We start from the raw sequence: 18,049 nt of genomic DNA, 5'->3' as shown, positions 1-18,049 counted from the left end.
AATTGAATCGCTTTTTGAAAAGTCCCTCTAACTTGCTAACTGGATTGCTGTTGTTTTTTTTAGCTTGTTTGCAAATCTGACAGTACTTTAACATTAGCATTTCTTCTTTCAAGCTGCAAGTGTTAATTTTAAACATGAAGTCAAACTGTCAAAAGTCAAGCAATTCTATACATCATTATAAGAAGAGTTGTTTGTTTTCAGATTATAGCCTGCCTACCCAAACATGTGGTAAAAGACCACATACTGGAGAACACATGAGCAAAATGCTCGATATTAAACACTTCAAATTTACAGTGTTACGTTTTCTGATGCAAGCTGAAATATCTTAATTAAAGCACTCAACAGTGGGCAGAAAATGAAATGAAGCATATTGAATATTCACCCACTTTGGAATCTTTCAAAACACAGATCATTTAAACACAAGTTTAAATTCATTAAACACAATTCATTAATAAATGAATATATATATGAATAATAAAAGAAAGCATTTTTAATTTCAATTGTATTCTAAGGTTTTAAGATTTACCTTGTGAAATACATTTTACTTTTTGACCATATGACATATATCAATTTGGCTAACCTGTATTAATAAAAGTTCATCCTAAAGAAACTGAAATATTTTCCTAAATTTTAAAGGTTTTTGTTGATTTATATATATATTAATGACATGTATTATATGCATGTAGCACCCATAATAATACTTCACAACATTTCACATTTCTTTTTCTTTCTGAGCTGTTCCTTGCTGGATTTGCTACCATGATTAGCATTGTTATCCTGTTGAAAGATCCATTTCAGGTTCAACTTCAATTTTCAGACAGATAGCTTCCCAATATTTTCAAGCACTCTTTGACATGATCCAGAATTCATAACTGACTCAGTGGCTGCTAGCTGGCCAGTCCCTCGGGTAGCTAAGCCACCCCAAACAGTTTCATTTTCACCTCCGTGCTTCACAGTTCTTCACCCAAAAAGCAGCTATATATTTCTACTGATCCATTTGTCCTGAGCGTGCTATTTGCCTTCAAGGGCAAACTGTATTTTTTGTTGGACAGCAAAGGCTGTTTCGTGATATACCCCGCATGCAGGCCATGAAACCGGATTCTGACAGCAATAGTTGCAAGGGTTGTCTGCATGTCCTCTGTTTTCTAGAGGCTTTCTTTGTATCAGACAGTCTGCATTACGGCTGAAGACATCAGTTCCTGACAAATTATCTATCTGTGCCAGATTTTAGCACATATGTAACTGACTTCTCTGTACACACTTCAAAGGCAAAAAGGACACCAAGGAGCTCTTGGAGGGGATTTTAAACTTAAGAAGTTTATAGACATAAGCTAGTATATCATACAGTATAATGTCTAAATCAGCTACAGAAGTGGGAAGGAACCAAAAGATGACAGAGGCACATCTCAAGGCTTTCTTTTATGGTTGCTGAATGAATTATTCGTTGCCATTTTTACGATTAGCCGAAGCTAGGGAATATTATCTAAATGTCTAAATGCTGGAACAAAAACAACAGCATTAGCAACAAATCCATATAAAAGAGAGATGCTGACAGTGTGGTTAATTGATTGAAGTTTGAAGCCTTGAATTAGGCATTGTGGACATGACCATATATAGAAAATCGGGTCTAGCAGGAGGCTATTAGCTTATTGTAACACTGCATGGCTAGCTTGATTATCAAAATGTCACAGATATGACTGTAATATTGACACCCTTAATTATGTTCCTTTAGGCCTCAACACAGTCCTCAGTGGAGACTATGGACTCATTCAATGACTCTAAAGGCCTAACAGACCAATAAGAAATTAAATATTCCCCACCATTTGTTCTCGCTTTCAAAGTAAAAGTTGCACCAACAGGTTGGGGGATATAGTTTTCTTGCTGGTGACCTGTGGCTCCAAGGAGGTCACTGACTGGTCTCCAGTTCTGCATGACTGGGCTTTAGCAATTAATTTCAGAGTGACTGTGATTCATCCCCAGTGACCACTCACCAGCGAGCTAGGCTCTCCCTCACTGATTGGTGATTTCCAGATAATCAAGGACCCCTCTATAGGCTCGAGGCCTGTTTAATGCAGCCACTGTTTGAGCTTCTTGCAGGACTTTTTGGGATCTTTACTTTTGTTTCCAGACTTCTTCTTTTCACTGCAAACTTTGCTGTTCAAGTTCATCATCCCAGAATACAAATGTTCTAATATTTGTTTAACCTTTGGTAGAACCTCAAAATCCCATCCTTTCGTGAACCTCGGGACCAAAAATGGTCCCGCCCCAAAAGTGCTCTAAAAATGTTATATATCAATATTTTTTTCTACTTTAAATTAGTCAATCTTTTAAAACTACTTCTGCTTAAAATATCCATGTCAAGTTTTAATTATATTTTCATTGTTTTAACCCTTTAAATCCCAGTTTTATTACATGAGCGCCCTGTTTTTTTAGCCCCAAAAAACAAAAAAACTAAATATTTTCCAAAAAAAACATTTGAAGTAATATTTGTTTGTTATTATAATTAGGCCTTTAGATGGACTAAAGATTGGCACCAACAGTCATTTCGATCGCCTTTTATTTTTTTTCCAGGAGCGCATTTCATAAAATGCACACTATCGACCACGCCCAAAAAGTGCTATAAAAAATTTATATATTAATATTTTATTCCACTTTAAATTAGCCAATCTTTTAGACCTACTTCTCCTTGAAATATTCATGTCAAGTTTTAATTACATTTCGCGGATTTTAACCCTTTATATCCCGGTTTCGTCACATGAGCGCACTGCTTTTTTTGCCCCAAAAACATAAAACATAAAACATAAAATATTTTCCAAAAAAAACATTTGAAGTAATATTTGTTTGTTATTATAATTAGGCCTTTAGATGGACAAAAGATTGGCACCAACATTAATTTCGATCCGTTTTTAATTTTTTTTGCAGAAGCCGAAAATGTCCCCAGGCGGGGCTGCTGCTCCTGCTCCCCAGGGGAGGAGTGCCTCTGCCGCGGGTGTGTTTCGCGCAGCGCCGGAGCATATGGTTCGGTTCCCGTGTCTGCAGCACACACTTCCGCTACCACGTGAAAACAAATACGTCATTTCCTGTTGATTAAAAAAAATTAATGCACCCTCAAACGATCCTAAGGGCAGAAAATGGTCCGGAACGAGCAGCGGGCCAAGCTGCTGCTGCACGCGGGAAATTAGTCTGCCTTTTCCGGGTATCTGTCTCGAGCAGGCCGCTGGAGAAGGTGTGTATGTTCCAGCAGGCGTCACATGTGGAACAAGGGCGCCACCCGGTGGCCAAATAAAAAATTACAATTCTAAGGCCCTGAGTCCAGAATGAAAGTGAAAGTTAAGCCATCGCCACTACCTTAATGGTAATAATTGTACAGTGAAAAATAGCGTTTATAATGGGTTTCAATGGGGCACAAATCGGCCACGAGGTTCGATAGTGGATGTATGCCTTTTATTCAGCCATTTAAGCTCATTTAAAAAACTCAGACTGAAATTTTAAAATAAAATGGGAAAAAAATACATGTTTGAAAATTTGGCTATACTCCATTAAACACAGTGGAAATGGCGTGGAATTAAAAAACGGAAAGGCCACGAAATGGTCCCAGGTTCTAAATAAATGTTTGTGTGGCAGGATGAATGTTATTTCTCGGTTCAGCCCACTTTCGGCCTGGCACATTAGGTAGGCGCTAGTATAAATAATGGCCATTTGAGCATTCCTGGATCGCTTACCTGTGATGCTTTATAAGAAAGCCCTCCGCAAAGCCAGAACATCTTACTATTCATCACTGATTGAAGAAAATAAGAACAACCCTAGGTTTCTCTTCAGCACTGTAGCCAGGCTGACAAAAAGTCAGAGCTCTTTTGAGCCAACCATCCCTTTAACGTTAACTAGTAATGACTTCATGAACTTCTTCACAAATAAAATTTTTATCATTAGAGAAAAAATTACCAATAATCATCCCACAGATGTAATATTATCTACAGCTACTCTTAGTACCATTGATATTAAGTTAGACTCTTTTTCTCCAATTGATCTTTCTGAGTTAACTTCAATAATTACTTCCTCCAAACCATCAACGTGTCTTTTAGACCCCATTCCTACAAAACTGCTCAAAGAAGTCCTGCCATTAATTAATTCTTCGATCTTAAATATGATCAACCTATCTCTAATAATCGGCTATGTACCACAGGCCTTCAAGCTGGCTGTAGTTAAACCTTTACTCAAAAAGCCATCTCTAGACCCAGCAGTCTTAGCTAATTATAGGCCAATCTCCAACCTTCCTTTCATATCAAAAATCCTTGAAAGAGTAGTTGTCAAACAGCTAACAGATCATCTGCAGAGGAATGGTTTATTTGAAGAGTTTCAGTCAGGTTTCAGAGCTCAGCACAGCACAGAAACAGCTTTAGTGAAGGTTACAAATGATCTTCTTATGGCCTCTGACAGTGGACTCATCTCTGTGCTTGTCCTGCTAGACCTCAGTGCAGCGTTCGATACTGTTGATCATAATATCCTATTAGAGCGATTAGAACATGCTGTAGGTATTACAGGTACTGCGCTGCAGTGGTTTGTATCATATCTATCTAATAGACTCCAATTCGTGCATGTAAATGGAGAGTCCTCTTCACACACTGAGGTTAATTATGGAGTTCCACAGGGTTCAGTGCTAGGACCAATTCTGTTTACATTATACATGCTTCCCTTAGGCAGTATCATTAGAAGACATAGCATACATTTTCACTGCTATGCAGATGACACCCAGCTCTATCTGTCCATGAAGCCAGATAACACACACCAATTAGTTAAACTGCAGGAATGTCTTAAAGACATAAAGACCTGGATGGCCGCTAACTTTCTGCTTCTTAATTCAGATAAAACTGAGGTTATTGTACTCGGCCCTGAAAATCTTAGAAATATGGTATCTAATCAGATTCTTACTCTGGATGGCATTACCTTGGCCTCCAGTAACGCGGTGAGGAACCTTGGAGTCATTTTTGACCAGGACATGTCCTTCAACGCACATATTAAACAAATATGTAAGACTGCTTTCTTCCATTTGCGCAACATCTCTAAAATTAGAAATATCCTGTCTCAGAGTGACGCTGAAAAACTAGTTCATGCATTTATTACTTCCAGGCTGGACTACTGTAATTCATTATTATCAGGATGTCCAAAAAACTCACTGAAAAGCCTTCAGCTAATCCAAATTGCTGCAGCAAGAGTCCTGACAGGGACTAGAAAGAGAGAGCATATTTCTCCTGTTTTGGCTTCCCTTCATTGGCTTCCTGTTAAATCCAGAATTGAATTCAAAATCCTGCTCCTCACATACAAGGTCTTAAATAATCAGGCCCCATCTTATCTTAATGACCTTGTAGTACCATATCACCCTATTAGAGCGCTCCGCTCTCGCTCTGCAGGCCTACTTGTTGTTCCTAGAGTATTTAAAAGTAGAATGGGAGGGAGAGCCTTCAGTTTTCAGGCCCCTCTTCTGTGGAACCAGCTTCCAGTTTGGATTCGGGAGACAGACACTATCTCTACTTTTAAGATTAGGCTTAAAACTTTCCTTTTTTCTAAAGCATATAGTTAGGGCTGGACCAGGTGACCCTGAATCCTCCCTTTGTTATGCTGCTATAGATGTAGGCTGCCGGGGGATTCCCATGATGCATTGAGTTTTTCCTTTCCAGTCACCTTTCTCACTCACTATGTATTAATAGACCTCTCTGCATTGAATCATATCTGTTATTAACCTCTGTCTCTCTTCCACAGCATGTCTTTATCCTGTCTTCCTTCTCTCACCCCAACCGGTCGCAGCAGATGGCCGCCCCTCCCTGAGCCTGGTTCTGCCGGAGGTTTCTTCCTGTTAAAAGGGAGTTTTTCCTTCCCACTGTCGCCAAAGTGCTTGCTCATAGGGGGTCATATGATTGTTGGGTTTTTCTCTGTATCTATGAAGCGCCTTGAGGCGACTTTTGTTGTGATTTGGCGCTATATAAATAAAATTGAATTGAATTGAATTGAATTGAATCTCCTTCTTGGTCACCTGACTTCCCTTGGTGTTGCAGAGATCATTTGCAGGTTACCCTTCTGAAGCCTCCATCGTGGCTGGTAGGTGTTTACTCATTTACTTGGTCGTAAACAGGTATTGTTTTTAGGTCGTAGCTGTAGAAGCCTGCTATGAGCCACTCCATTCATGATTCATGACGCTGTTTACTCAGTACGTAATTCAGTTTTGTTACGATCTCTGCCTTTTATTGTTCTTTTATTGTAAATACTTATTATGCTTTGCAGGAAGTGTGGCCCTTAGTTTTACAGAACGCTACGGTAACCGAAGTGCTGCTGCTTTGCTTTTACTGTCTGTTCCTGTTGCGAGGTTACTTTTCCTGCTGCTGCCAGCTTTTTAAAGTGGACGTTGGCGTGGACAGCGGCTATATGCATGCCGGTTATGGGAGTCGGTTGGCGTGCATAGTGATTGACTGGATGATTAACTTATAGTCGGGCAGACGGCAAGTTGGAGCAATACAGCGATTCTGCCTGCTCCATATTTTAAAGTTTTATCTAGATTGTATGTTGTTTTTCTGTTGTTTTGATTTTTGTTATGCCACTGGTGGGAGGCCCTTTTTCTAGCTGCAGATCACCAGTGTGGTCCTGCAGTTGGGTTATATTAGTTTTGTTGTAATATATTAAAATTTTCTTTGTTTCTTTTATCCAGATGCGGAATGCCGACGTGGAGGAGACGAGGGTGCCTTGGTGGTGGGATCCTTTGAGTGTACACACCTGCCTTTTTTAGTTTATTAGTGTGAGTGTGTGATAGTGTGCTGCACTTGTGTCTTGGTGAGTTTTCTTTTTTTTAAGTTTGTGCGTGGCATCCCTGCCCCTCCACTGGTAAGCCTCGGCTCTGAATACCCTTTTTTAAGCATATTTGTACATTGATATTTATGATTGTGCTTTTATATGTTGTTTTAAATAATTATTAATAAATTGTCCAACTGTTTTATCATTGAACCTTGTCTCTGTACTGAGTATAGCGAACCTAAGTGCCTTCTTGATGATTAGTGTTACATCCAGTATTCTCTGGGTGAAATCCCCAGGGTGGCGTTGTCTTTTAAACTGTGAAGAATATTTACTTTATTCCCACCTCGTGCTGCCTCATTTGCTATACAAATACAGCTAGAAGCACACCTGGATTGTCACACTGACAAACCTGCCACTGACTTCCTATTGTGGACTTTGTGGGCATGTAACAGTGTCCTCACACCTCACACATTTGGTGTCTCTCTCTGTCATGCACAAATGTACTTTGAGCAGTACTTGAAAAGTGCTCTTGCACAACATAGTGAGGTTCATGATTTTATGGATTTTGTGGCTTATTGTCCTCTCACATGGCTTATAGATTTGTTAATTAGTTAGTACAGCGATATTCACTGAGTTGGCTCTTGTTGAGGACATATTAAATCCCTGCCATGAGTGTTGTGATTTAGAGGTTTTCACACAAGTAGCCTCTGCTGGGGTTAATCTATTTTCTTTAACCAGGCAAGTCACTGAGGACAAATTGTTATTTATAACAACGTTTAGCTCTCTCACCAAGAAAAGAGTAAATAAGTGTTTTTCCTAGAATTTCCAGTGCATTTAAAGGAACAGCTACAAGGCTTTTGCTCTGCAAGTATTAATGCTCAGTGTCACAAACATTAGGCTTGACATGAGCCTAAGTTGGCTCTAAAGTTTTGGACCCTAAATTCACAACCCAACAACAAGACAGACTGTTGTCAGCAAGTTTATTTACACAATATTCTGAGGTGTAATTGGAAAACTTTAATCATGCTTCTTGCTGTTTTCTAGAGACTGCACTGGGTTCCTCAGATAACTTGGAGCACCGGAGGAAGGACAGGCAGGTGCGACTGGCAGGTAACTTCCCTTAGTTCCCTTTTCATTAAATACAGACCATCTTGTCAATCCTGGGATAAGTTTTTCTCTTAGATGAGTTGCTCAACATGTAATTCAAGGGTATGAAGACAAAGAAAGAAGATTTTAGTGCAGGAATAGCAATCGAGCAATCTCTGAGAGCTAGTGTAGCCTGATTACCATGATGATTGATGCAAATCTGATGGTCACTGATCACCAGATGGTCCACAAGCATGATGAGCAAGAAGCGTGAACAGGGAAGGCTCCAGCACTGGGTGAAGCTCGGAGCAAGAGCCACCCATAGTCAGCTGCAGGGGGGAAAGCTGAAAGCCCACAGAAGAAATCCAGGCAAACCCTAAACCATGACAAGGTTCCCAAACCCAATAAAGACTCCAAGGTAAAAATGCCCCTCCATGGGTGAAAATGTAGCTCTGACCAGAATAACACCTGATGAAAACCAAAAGTGAAATGTGGCAGCTTCTTTCTTATCTCTATCTCTGTCAACAAAAATCCCATCAGGTGTCTTGGGATGCACAGAAGAACTAATTATTTTTTTAAATAAACCAGCTCCTCATTTGTGTATTTAGTTCTGCAGACAAGCCATTGAACAAATGTTGATCATCTCAAGACAACAGAGAAGTTCTTATGTAGTGCTTTTCTACTCAAAGGTGCAAAGTGCTTTACACAGCTTACTTGAAAACATCACAGAGCAACTTGTAGTTCAGTATCTTGCACTTTAGCATGCAGACTGGAACAGCAAGAGATTGAACCCCTAACCACCTGCTTAGTAGATTTCTTGCTCGATCTGCTGAACCACAGCAACCCCGAGTTGTTCTCTAAACTGGAGGCTGTGGTGTTCACAGAAGTCTCTTCCCTGGCGATGGAAGTGTAACCTCACGTTGGTGACAAATCTTTTTTGCTTTGCGAGTTTTCAAATCACAGCTGCTCATTTAATAGTTTCTTCAAGCAACAAGTAATTAAGCCTAAAATATTATTTGCCTTTTAAGCAGCTCATTATCATTTGCTCTTAGTTAACCTCTCATTAGAGTGATTTTAAAATTTTTCCTTTAATTGAAGGATTTACTTGCTCAGAGGGAACTTTGCACACCTTGACCTTACTTGCTGCAAACAAAGCTGCCTTTCTCCATTCTTGAAAAGTTACAGTCTTTTCAGCCAGCAGCAAATGCTGGTGAAGCAACCATAACTAAATTACTTTCTCAATTATTTATAATGCCTTTCTGGAAGATGGCTGCGAGTAAAACATGCCTCTGCTGGAGTTTTATCATTTTGTTGATATGCGTGCCCGCAGGCTCTGCCGGCAGCCAGTTGTGCCAGAGTGAACCGAGCCGCAGGCCCAGAGGCCGGAGGCCCGAGGGCCCCATTTGCCCCGGAAGAGGCCTGACCGAGCAACAGGCACCAGGCCCTGCCAAGTAGTCACCGGGAGTGAGCTGGTACATACCTGAGCGCCCAGCCCCGGACACCAAGAACCACCAACCCACCGACCACTGAGGGCATCAGTTACCGGCAGGCAGTGTGGTGAGGGGAGATAGGCCTTTCAGGGCCTGGGAGTTCCCAGAGAGGTGGAGTGTAAGACCCGACCTGACATATAAACACAGACAAACAGGCACACACAGACACAAACATGCATTCCCACCCTCATGCACACATATACAAATATACTCAGCACTCACCCAATGTAGGGATAGACATACATGGACAATGTACAAATAATCACACTCCCCAAACAAACTCTATACCCCAGGTCCAGGTACCCTCGTCCCTGGAGGGGGAAACGGCACCTAGACCCAGGAGATGTTACACTTTCCCCCGGGGTGGAAGCAAGCAGACCGCCCCAGGCTCCGCAGCAGCAGGGAGGCCCCGCATCCCAGATCCCAATCAGACGGCCAACACCTCCTCCCAGCCCCCCCGCCCCGATGGCAAGCAGAGAACAGGGGGTGTGTGAAGACCCCAAACCACCCTCCTCTCGCTGATGTGTAGTGTTGCTGCGTGTTGTTCTAAGGTGCATTTAAAACACGGGAGAGCATGGTGCTGCTGCCAGAGAGCAGCAGGTGTTAGCACGGCCCCTCCCGAGAACCCTCAATGTCTACATGGATTTAAAACGTGCCCACCCCCAAGGGGGGAGGGGGGGGGGGGGGGAATGCCTCCCCTGCACCCTGGTGACACACCTGCACCCCAAGGCCCTACTTTTGTGGGTGGGTGTGTTGGAGCGGGAAGAGGGAGGCAGCCGGGGATGAAGTGCAGCCTTACATGTTTTGTAAGGCTGCACTTCCTCCTCTGAGGTTGACTTACAGGAAAATGAGAACAGATTTCTTTTTAAAATCTTCCGAGGGAGCATGTGTAGCCAGTGTAATGTCTTCAGGGAAATAAAAGGATTCCACCAGACTGAAGTGTTGAGGCAGAGAGAAAGCACAGAGAAGAGGTGATTAAATCATAAATTAAGCTCTTGTTAGCATTGGTAAACCTCGGCTGATGTGTTTGTGCATCTACATGTGACGAATGTTTGCAGAAATCATCTGAAGACTAAAACGCTGCCATGTTTGAGTACTGCAGGGGACACAAAAAAACTGTATAAGAGGTATATATGTGATTGCTGATGTCTTACTTTCACTGCATCTGCAGGTGAGTGCAATTATAGAGAAACATTTGGTTTAGGGTGCTCTGTGTTAATTATCCAACAAAAATAAACACATAAGAGATGATAACTGTATTCCGTTTCCTGGATTAACTAAGCTGAAACCATTAAATAACTAACCAGCCTGTACCAGCGATCTGTGTCAGCCGATCCCTGCAACCCTGCACTAAGTTTTAGATGAAATAAATTAAGTTGAAAGCATTAAATGACTAACCAAACTGTGCCAGCGATCTGTGTCAGCTGGTCCCTGCATCCGTGCACTGAAGTTTTAGATAAAATAAATTAATATACTGTCAATTACAAGGTAGAAAGGTCTTTAATTATTCTACACTGCACTCTAGTGTAGAAAAATTGTAAGCGTAACCTAAAACGTCATCAAAATCGCGCCGCAATCTCACACGCATGCGCAATAGTGTGGAAGGTGACAAAATTCAAACTGGGTGGCGGGTAGTTGAAGTCGGAAGACCTAGAAGAAGAAAATAAAGAGTACAATATATTTACTGTTGAGAGCTAGACCAAAGCGTTAAGAAAATGACAAGCACGTTGAAGGGAATTACTCTCAAAGGAAGCGCGGAGTTAGTAGCCGAGTTCTTTTGTAAGTATTTCTGTTATTTCGTCTTTTAGTCGCTCGTTTTCGACACGCATGCATGTAACGCTAATATGCTATTGGGCCTACATAGTGCCCGATAACATATTAGCATCAACGCAGCATGTATGCACTCACATGGCAAGCATAGCTCCAGTTGATGAAAAATAAAGTGTTTAAGCCTGATGTGTCCTATAAGCGTCAACTCACAACTTCAAACCGAATAATTTGTAAAGACTGTCTAGTTGTCTGCCCGTGAACGTACACCATACATCGTTTCTATTCTACCGAGCTAATATATTAATTGATTCCCAGTTAGTTTTCTCTCGTGTTATTCGCTTTCTTGTGTAGTTGTTTTTGTAATCTTCTGTGCCTTTCAAGTTTGAATCATATAAGCCTCTAAAGTTTACGAATACTGGAATTCCGGCGTATTTGAAGCCTTTGATTTCCCCATTGTCATTCACAGCTTTCGGCATCAACAGCATCTTGTACCAACGGGGCATCTATCCTCCAGAGACATTCACCAGAGTTACCCACTATGACCTGAGTCTCCTACTAACTACCGACCCCAAGCTGAAGAGCTATCTGACTAACGTGGTGTCTCAACTTAAAGGTATCTCAATAGTGGGCTTCCCCACTCGTGACACAACTAAGGAGAAAGTGGAATAACTGTGGAACTGAGTGAGCTAACCAACTGCGGTCTGAAGGCACTCCAGTTGTAGTTTTGGGCTTCGAGTTCTGTAGCTATATCTACAAGGCTGCTGGCTTACGGCAAGAAATCTTACTCACGGTTATTTTGGTCACTATGGAGATGCTTTTTTTCTTCGTTTTACATATTTACTCTTAGACCTTGAAAAAAATGTGGACATATTGTACTTAAGAAAAAAAACAAAACTTCAGTCTACTTTACTTTAAGTGGATTTCCTTGAACACCAGATAGAAAAGAAAAAACGTAATTGGTGAGAACTGAGCTCACAGCTTGGTGGGGAGTGACTTTGGATTTTTATGGAGAAGGCAAAGTAAAGGCAAAATCCGTAGTGAAGTACAAAATAAGATGATGTTTGTGAACAATGAATGATTTTGTCAATTTATTTTGCTAATTCGGTGATCGTCTTTACTCAATAAATAGTAACTTGTTAGTTGCGATTGCTGAGTAGGGCCACGTGGTGGTGCATTTCCCCCTCCCCTTTTTGTTGCGTTGAATTAGATCAGAGTCAGAATCGGAAAGACTTTATTTATCCCCAAGGGGCAATTAACGTACAGCAGAGCAGCATGATGTTGAAGATGAACGCAGATGCCTATGAGACTCATGCCTGAGATTTTAATTGGTATGACCTGGCATCTTATGATCAATGTTAAGTAACATACAAAGCAGCACACGTGAGTTTCCATTCCCATGTTACACAAATTTGTGTTAAGCTACTCTTAGGCTCTTGTCAGGTGAACTACAAGCTATTTCTGGTTAAAAACGCTAGATTTTTAATTTTTGATTTACCAATTTTTGATTTTGCCATAAATACTTATGTATGTGAATGAGGAAGGAGATCGGTGCACCCTTTTCTGTCCAAGGTGATGCCATTGTAATATTTTATTTTTTTCCTAAATCCAATGCAATGCAACTGTTGATGGCTGCCTCCTCAGGTTTCTTCCTGTTAAAAAGAAGTTTTTTTTTTATTCCCATCAATGCCTAGTGCTTGCTGTTCTGGGATCATCTGATTGTTTTTCTTTTTAGGCCTGTGGGGTCTTTACTTTAAAGTATAAAGTCTCTTGAAGCAACTGTTGTGATTTTTAGTGCAATGTAAATAAAACTAAATGGAGTAAATATCTCTGAATTGTCAGTTCAAGTTTAATGTAATTCGTACCAGAATATTCATATTTTTGGGTGCATATGTCAAATCACTCAAGCTCTCAATTGTGTAATGCTAAGAGTAGTGAAATTACAGAATACAAATCAATCATCATTTTTCTCACAGAAATTGTGATCTCTTGGATACTATATCCAAGAGATCAATATTTTGTATCCACAACTATTGTGGATACAAAATTCTGTGCATGTTTGTATTATGTTTTTAGGGTGTTTAACTACCTCTCACTTTGCATAACAAACTTTAATAAGTGTTGCTTGCTCTTTTGGTGTTGCAGAGTGGCTGTTTGAGTGCACTGTGCAAAAGCTGGTGTTGGTGATCACGTGTCTGGAAACCAACGAGGTGCTCGAGAGATGGCAGTTTGACATTGAGTGTGACAAGTCGGCTAAAGAGAGCAGGTCAGGACCTCTATTACCTTTTTTGTTTGTTTGTTTTGTTTTAAAGGCTCCATGCTAATGGTCATTAATTTGCTGTCTTCTAATTCCAACACCTGGCATGTTGCACTTGTACTTCCCCCACCGTCAGTTTGAGTGGAGTGATATATTATATAAATTGTTTTGAGCTTCAGGTACCCCAGGTGTGGACTATCAGGTTCCTGATTGGCAGTACCTGTGCGCATGGACTCTGCAACAGTGATTAGCTTGTCTCATTACAGAGAGATATTGAGATGAGATTCTGCAACCAGTGGCAATCTGGGACATGAAAGATGATAATGCTCAGCCCACCGAAGAGTGTGGTTTATCAAACTACCGCCAGAATTTGGGAGTAGGGAGGATGCAATGGTCTGCCTACAGTCTAACCAATTGCAATTTAGTTTTGTGCTGTTTGTGCCAAAGTGATCAACATAATTAAGCTGGCTGGCTTACAACAAATGCTGGTGTGATCAGTATGAGAAGGAGCTGCCAGGCTGTTCTCCAATCAGTTGTAGCAGATGACTGCCTCTTCCTGAGCCTGGTTCTGCTGGAGTAGTCTTCCTCTTTAAGGACAGTTTTTGAGAATCTGCTATATCTTGACATGATTGTGTTGCACAGTTCTTAGATGCACATTCATGCTGTTGTTACTCAAGCAATGATATTAAAACCTTAACTGGTATTTGGCAAATTAAGGTCAACCCCTGCAGCAGCATGAACTCATGCTGTGTGTCATCTGCAGCCTCAGTAGCAATCTGACCAGGTTGTGTTCAGTTTTATATAAGCCCTTTCCACTGCAGTGTCAGATTTCCGTGGCTTGCAAGAGAGAATCCATTGTTGGCTTCTTAGGTTGCATCCCATGAGCCTCAACATTAGGTGTGTTGTGAGTCTGACTGCTTTTATGCTTGGCACTACTGTATAGAATTAATATAGCCATTCTGTCAACTTCACCCAATTTGGTAATTCTCCTCTGACCTCTTCAATTAGCACTGGATCTTTTAGATCAGTAGTTTAGTTTCTTAAATCAGAATAACTCGTACTGCTACTAGCTAGCATGACGGAGTTTATACAGCTGGGTGGATGCTATGATGTTACTGATAGTTAGGGATGGGTATTGATAAGATTTTAACGATTCCGATTCCATTTTCGATTCTGTTTAACGATTCGATTCCTTATCGATTCTCTTATCGATTCTTTTTTTTTTAAAAAGGAGAACACTAAAGTCGATTAGCTTAGAACTGTGTTTTATATCTTCTCTTTGAACAAGATAGAAATTTAGGAGTAACATGGCCTTACAAACCCAACAGTGAGATCTTAAGAGATCCACAGCCTACGGCTCTTCAATGGGGTGTCACAGGGTCCCCAGGAAAAAAAATGTATATGTAAAATAATAAAATAAATATTCTCCTGTAGCAATAACAAAGTTTAACATAAATTATTCTGTAGCAATTACACAAGAATATCCAGTAATGTCCCTGCCTACAATTAAACACATTCACTTACCAAAGTGAAATCGGGGGCATCTGCTGTGGCAAATGGGTGCAAGCCTTTGACCACAAACTTAGACACTGCTCGGTGACATTCATCTATCCTGGCCTGAAAGGAGACGCTACCGGTAGACTGCAGCGAGAACTGCCAGCATCTGAGCCAGACTCTGTCTCTCTCATCATGGTTATCTAAATGCAACGCACAGTAATAGCAGGTTTTGTAATAAGGTAAATCGCGCTAACATAATGTGCAATGCTAATTGATTAGTTACCTGCAGTATTAACGGGAGAGGACGTGGAAACACTACCGCTGCTGCTGGGTTGAGCTTCGCTAGTCCGGAGCGGATCAAAAACACGACATTCGTTGAACGCAATCGCGTGTTTTTTGAGCAAATGCTTTTGCATGTTCGTAGTGTTTCCTCCCTTTGATGAAATCTCTACTTTGCAAGTATTGCACGTTGCCCTGTTGTCATCCTTTCTCATAAAGTGTAACCAAACTTTTGAGCGTTTGTGCCGCTCAGGCGCCGTGTTTCCTACTGGGTAAAAGACGCTACTCAACGTGATGACGTCATTCGGGGCGACTGGAATCGATAAGGGAATCGTTTATAAAAGTGGCAAACGATTCCAAGGAATTGAAACAGTGGGAACCGGTTCTCAACAAGAACCGGTTTTCGATACCCATCCCTACTGATAGTGAACTTTATTTTCTTCATAAGGTTAGTTAGTAGAGTTGCCAAACGCCCCGTTAAAAAAAAGAATCGTCCCGCATTCAGAGAAAATATTACGCGTTTCGTATTGAGCTGAAAAGGAGCACAGTTTGTCCCGTACTTCAGCTACAATGAAAAAATAAACACACAAAGCTGGATTTATTCTGTCGTTACGCTGTACAGCTGCCTCTTCTTCTCTCATCCGCTCCCCTCCCTCTCCTGTTGCTACTTCAATCATGAAACTGATCAATGATCAGCTGATCGTCTCTCTTGTTTGTTTTTTATTGCCCACTTTGCGCCAGAAAGAGGAAACTGCCGGATGTCGCGTTAAACAACAGCAGCATGTTTAAGCTTGATCAGCTGTTAGAATTTATTTAATATTAATTTCTACTATCAGCTGATGTTTGCTGGAGCCACAGCTGTAAAAGCTGCTGGTCATGGTGTCGGTTTGGATATGTGGTGAGAGGGAAACATGAAGATGAAACCAGGAGATGTCCTTACTGAATCATCAGAGCCGAACAGGTGATGGAGAAACAGGTTTACCTTTTAGGTGACATGAATGAGCTGAAGGGAAGTTATAAGGGAAGGAAGAAATACACAGATACATCTGTAGATTTGAGACAGAATTCACAATGTGTTTTTGGGACTTTCAGGTGTTTGGACCAATGTTTTATTTTCTGATCAAACCAGAAAGCTTTAATGAGCAGCTAGACTTGTCTCACATTAACTGGCTGAGTTAATGCCAGTTAATGCAACGTCGAAGCAGCTGGAATCCATATATGTGCGTGTTCATGGAGCTGCATTTTCACCTGCTGGACATCACTACCTGACAAGTTTAACTGTCTTCAAAACATTACAGAGGCCTTATTGACAGTATTTGGTTCTACATATCTGTGTGAGCAGATTTCCTCTCACATGAAGAGTGTCCTCAGGTAGCCGTCTGAATGCTGGATGCGCGGAGCCCTGTGTCTCTGAGTGGGAGACCAGAGATCAGAGTGTATTAACAAACATGCCATATTGGCTCAGTTTTTTTCTTATCATTGTTGCGAGGAGACCATAAATAGCATTTGTATTTTCTGTTGTACAGTTCATTTGCTGTTATGGATGAAAAGTGTCTTTTTATTTTTTTGTTTCAAAATAGCTGAAAGCTGCGAACTATAAAGTGGTTCTATATAGTGTGTAACTGTTAATATAGAGCGTTATTCAATTTCTTGCTAATACAATCATATGGCACACTGACTTCTGAGGACATTTTAGATGCACTCATCATCAGAAAGGTTGCCTACCCCTGCTCTAAGGCATCTGGACAGATCTGTTTACTTACACTTATTGACAGGAGTTGAATGGTGCAGACTTTGGGTTGGGCTGATTTGTCAACACAGATGTGAATTTGTATGTTTGCAGTGGATTAGTTTTTTTTGTTTTGGTTTTTTGCAATAAAATGACATGAAATTTGTACTTTAGAAGAGTCTTTACAACAGATTATGTAATTTGGTTAAATGAGCATCTGTCATTACACTCAACTGACTATTGTTTGACTAATAAATAATGCATGTTAACTGAGTTCTCATGTGTCTCCCAGTGCACCCAGAGAGAAGTCCATTAAGACAATTCAGCATGAGATCCGCTCAGTTATCAGACAGATAACAGCCACTGTTACTTTCTTGCCCCTGCTGGAGACGCCATGTGAGTAATGAGACTTTTGACATTTGAGCCTTTGATGTGGTGGTTGGGTAATAATTTCAACTCCTCCCCTCAGGTGCTTTTGACCTCTTGGTTTATACAGACAAGGACCTGGTGGTTCCAGATAAATGGGAAGAATCAGGGCCGCAGACCATTGACCAGCCAGAGGAGGTGCGTTTGCATTCCTTCACCACTTCGATCCACAAGGTGAACAGCATGGTGGCGTACAAGAAGACTGAGTCAGCTTAAACTTCTAAACCACATGAGCTGTTACAGCACCGACCACTGATTCTCATAGAAACCAGTAGATCTAACACTGCCGTGTCTTTGTTCACTGCCTGTGCGTGACTGGACAACGAGGACCTGTTTTCCTTTGTTGAGCTTCACTGTGTCTTATTTGTCAATATGATAAGGACATGAAGGAAATGTGTTCTTTCTACATTGATGTAAATATTTCTGCCACGTGGCATTTGTCTGTAGAAAACAACTGTCTTTTCTTTAGTCTTTTGCTTTCTTTCATTCTTTCAGTCTGTTTTAGAAGATAGTGGTATATATGTTGAACTTTTATAAAATGACATAAATAAATGCATTTTGCTTTTTCCCAAAGAAGTGATTCTGTGGTTTTCTTTTGTTCAGGAGGTGCCAAGGTTTTTCATCGTGTTATTTATTTTGGAGCATTATATAAAAGATATCACATGGTTTTTGGAGCCTTGAGACGATGCCGTCTTGGGGTGCATTTCAATAGTATAAGCTGACCTTTTCATCAAGGTC

The 18,049-nt window shown here is 40.9% G+C and overlaps 1 protein-coding gene and 1 long non-coding RNA gene across 3 annotated transcripts; both read left to right on the top strand.

Moving 5' to 3' along the window:
* Positions 1-6,027: 6,027 nt before the first annotated feature.
* On the top strand, positions 6,028-10,013 carry LOC146715356 (uncharacterized). Of its 2 annotated transcripts, XR_014919348.1 has the most exons (5): positions 6,028-6,093; positions 6,698-6,870; positions 7,825-7,890; positions 9,197-9,474; positions 9,650-10,013. It is a non-coding gene; the product is annotated as an uncharacterized LOC146715356 (long non-coding RNA). The 2 variants fall into 2 exon arrangements; XR_014919347.1 differs by having other exon boundaries at positions 9,197-10,013.
* Positions 10,014-10,941: 928 nt separating this feature from the next.
* LOC146715355 (mitotic spindle assembly checkpoint protein MAD2A-like) lies at positions 10,942-17,887 on the top strand. The gene is made up of 5 exons (XM_085451781.1): positions 10,942-11,135; positions 11,593-11,739; positions 13,269-13,389; positions 17,178-17,281; positions 17,355-17,887. Exons 1-5 carry the CDS (start codon positions 11,072-11,074, stop codon positions 17,525-17,527), a joined length of 609 nt encoding a protein of 202 aa, XP_085307907.1. The 5' UTR covers positions 10,942-11,071; the 3' UTR covers positions 17,528-17,887.
* Positions 17,888-18,049: the final 162 nt, after the last annotated feature.

The sequence above is a fragment of the Copadichromis virginalis genome, linkage group LG3, assembly GCF_057382275.1.
Source record: "Copadichromis virginalis isolate Kocher_CV1m ecotype Utaka linkage group LG3, C_Virginalis_male_GT1.1, whole genome shotgun sequence".
Taxonomy (NCBI): domain Eukaryota; kingdom Metazoa; phylum Chordata; class Actinopteri; order Cichliformes; family Cichlidae; genus Copadichromis; species Copadichromis virginalis.
This window is presented reverse-complemented; position numbering and strand designations above follow the sequence as displayed.